This window comes from Arvicola amphibius, chromosome 13, assembly GCF_903992535.2.
Source record: "Arvicola amphibius chromosome 13, mArvAmp1.2, whole genome shotgun sequence".
NCBI lineage: Eukaryota > Metazoa > Chordata > Mammalia > Rodentia > Cricetidae > Arvicola > Arvicola amphibius.
In genome coordinates this window covers 69,096,932-69,099,319 of record NC_052059.1, presented here as the reverse complement: position 1 = coordinate 69,099,319, position 2,388 = coordinate 69,096,932, and the positions used below count along the sequence as shown (strand labels likewise).

General features: G+C 42.1%; 1 protein-coding gene across 1 annotated transcript; it reads right to left on the bottom strand.

Moving 5' to 3' along the window:
* Positions 1–515: 515 nt before the first annotated feature.
* Positions 516–1,481, bottom strand: LOC119800267 (olfactory receptor 11H4). Its single transcript, XM_038310407.1, has one exon. The coding sequence runs from the start codon at positions 1,455–1,457 to the stop codon at positions 516–518; it is 942 nt and encodes a 313-aa protein (XP_038166335.1). The 5' UTR covers positions 1,458–1,481.
* Between the last annotated feature and the right edge of the window lie 907 nt (positions 1,482–2,388).

Below are 2,388 nucleotides of genomic sequence, written 5' to 3'. Positions count from 1 at the left end.
TCTGTGTTCTAAATCACTTCTCTTTCTCCAGTTCTGCAAATTGAACCAATCTCTTTCATTTCCAATAAGCATAAATACTATGTTGGAACTGGAGTGCTGTTTTAGTTTTTATCTTGCAAAGTACTAGTATTAACATGCCTATAGTCAAACAAAGTTGACTTCATTGTCTTGTTAAAGTGATGGAGGGGGTGTATAATGAAGAACCATGGGTATCTGAGTAGGAAGCTATCTCATATAGGACTCACATTTTATTTTTCAATAAATATTTGCTTTCAACACCAAGTACTGAAAAGCAAGTTCACATTGGTACACATTTGTAACCCAAGTATTTAGTATGTGGATATGGGAGGAGGGGTAAGATGTTCAAGGTCATACTTGTCTAGATAATGAGTTTGAGGCCAACCAGGGCTGAGAGAGAGAGAGAGAGAGAGAGAGAGAGAGAGAGAGAACCGAATGAACTGATACAGCTCCAGTTTGCTCTTTATTAGAACATGTGAGCATGTCACATCATTGACTCATGTAGGTTTAACAATTTTCATTCCTAACAGAACATTTTTCAGAGCGCGTTTCATGTCCTTGTTACGAAGACTATAAATTAGAGGGTTAAAGAGAGGAGTCATTACAGAATATACAAGTGTAAGGATCTTCTGCATCAGAGTTGAGATGCCATATGTAGGACTCACATACATTACCATCACCGTCCCATAGAAGAGTGATACCACAACTAGATGAGAACCACAGGTAGAGAAGGCCTTTCGTCGGCCAGCTGCAGAAGGAACCCGAAAAACAGCCCTGAGCAATAAAGCATAGGATCGGAGGATATATACAACAGTGGAAAAGAGGACAAGGGAACTTTGGGCATAAAAAATAAATTCAGTAATAGGAGCTGGGGCACAGGACAAAGCCATCAATGGGTCCATGTCACAGAGGAAGTGATCGATGATATTAGAACCACAGAAGGGGAGTTGGGAGATGGAGAAGATAGGGATTGGGTACCCAAGGAATCCAATGAGCCAGCATAAAGACACTAGTATGCCACACAGCCTCCTGGTCATGATGGCAGGGTAGTATAATGGGCGGCAAATGGCCAGGTACCTATCATAAGCCATGACTGCCAGGAAGAGACATTCAGTTGTACCCAGTGAAAAGAAGAAGTAGAACTGGAGGAAGCATCCTGAAAATGAGATGGCCTTGGTCTTAGAGAGAACGTTGGCTAGTATGTTAGGAACAGTGGAGGAAACATACCAGATTTCAAGAAAGGCAAAATTTCCCAGGAGGAAGTACATGGGAGTGTATAGACGGGAATCACATCTTACTGCACAGATGATGGCCCCATTTCCCAGCAAGGTCAAGACATAAACCACCAAAAACAACACAAAGAGGAAAATTTGTATCTTCCAGGAACCAGGGAATCCCAGGAGAACAAACTCAGTCACATGTGTTGATGATCTGTTCATGGGATCTAAATATATGAAGAAAAAAGACAGGAGTTTAACCCCTATTTCCTTGCTTTTGACATATTTGCAAGGTCATTATAAGAGTCAAACAAGTTCTATTAGGAAAGGCTTGAATATTCTAAAAGCAGATGGAACTAACCCTACCTGACTTTGGATTGATTGTGGTTCTATACTATTGATGTAACCTCTTCCTTTTTGTCTTCTTTGTCCTCCTGAGATAGGAATAATAGGTAAACTACAAAGATGGATATAGGTTACAATAAAGGGCCCAGGCCATCTAGACACAAAACTCCAAATAACCCTACTGCATGGTTCCCAGGCTCTCTAGTTTGTGATCTTCGATAAATGCATCAATCCTCTGCAACCAATCTGGAAAGCTGTAAGAAGAGAGTCATCTTGTGCCCTTACTCCTTTATGGCACCATTCATCCGCGATGGTGTGAAAGCCCCTCGACCCTGCAGCTTGAGCAGTTTTTTCACCTTACAGCCCCTCTCACCTGCACATAGTTCTCATCCTTTACTCTCCAATAGATTTGCTGAATGAGTGCTCTCTCTCTTGAGTCTGTAAGCTTCATTCTTCTTAGTGAGACACAATCCTGAGTTCAAGAAACATGCTAACCATTTGGGTTACTCACTCGGAATTCCACAAAACACACCACCAAAAACTGTGAGTATGAAATGTCAATCAGTTCTTTCTCCTCTGTCCTGGTAGACTATGATGCGTCTCTCAAATGCCTTGTGGGTGTTTAATAGCATCTAGTGAGGCAGCTGACCCTAACACTGATCTTATGGATCTTCGTGGCTGGCTCTGATCAATCTCTGAACCTCCTACACATGTTTCTCTGTATAACTGATCTCCAACTGGGAAGGACGCTCAAGACTGGCAGACCCTGGCTGGCACTACTTCTTGGCGGATACCCGAAGGTCTTACA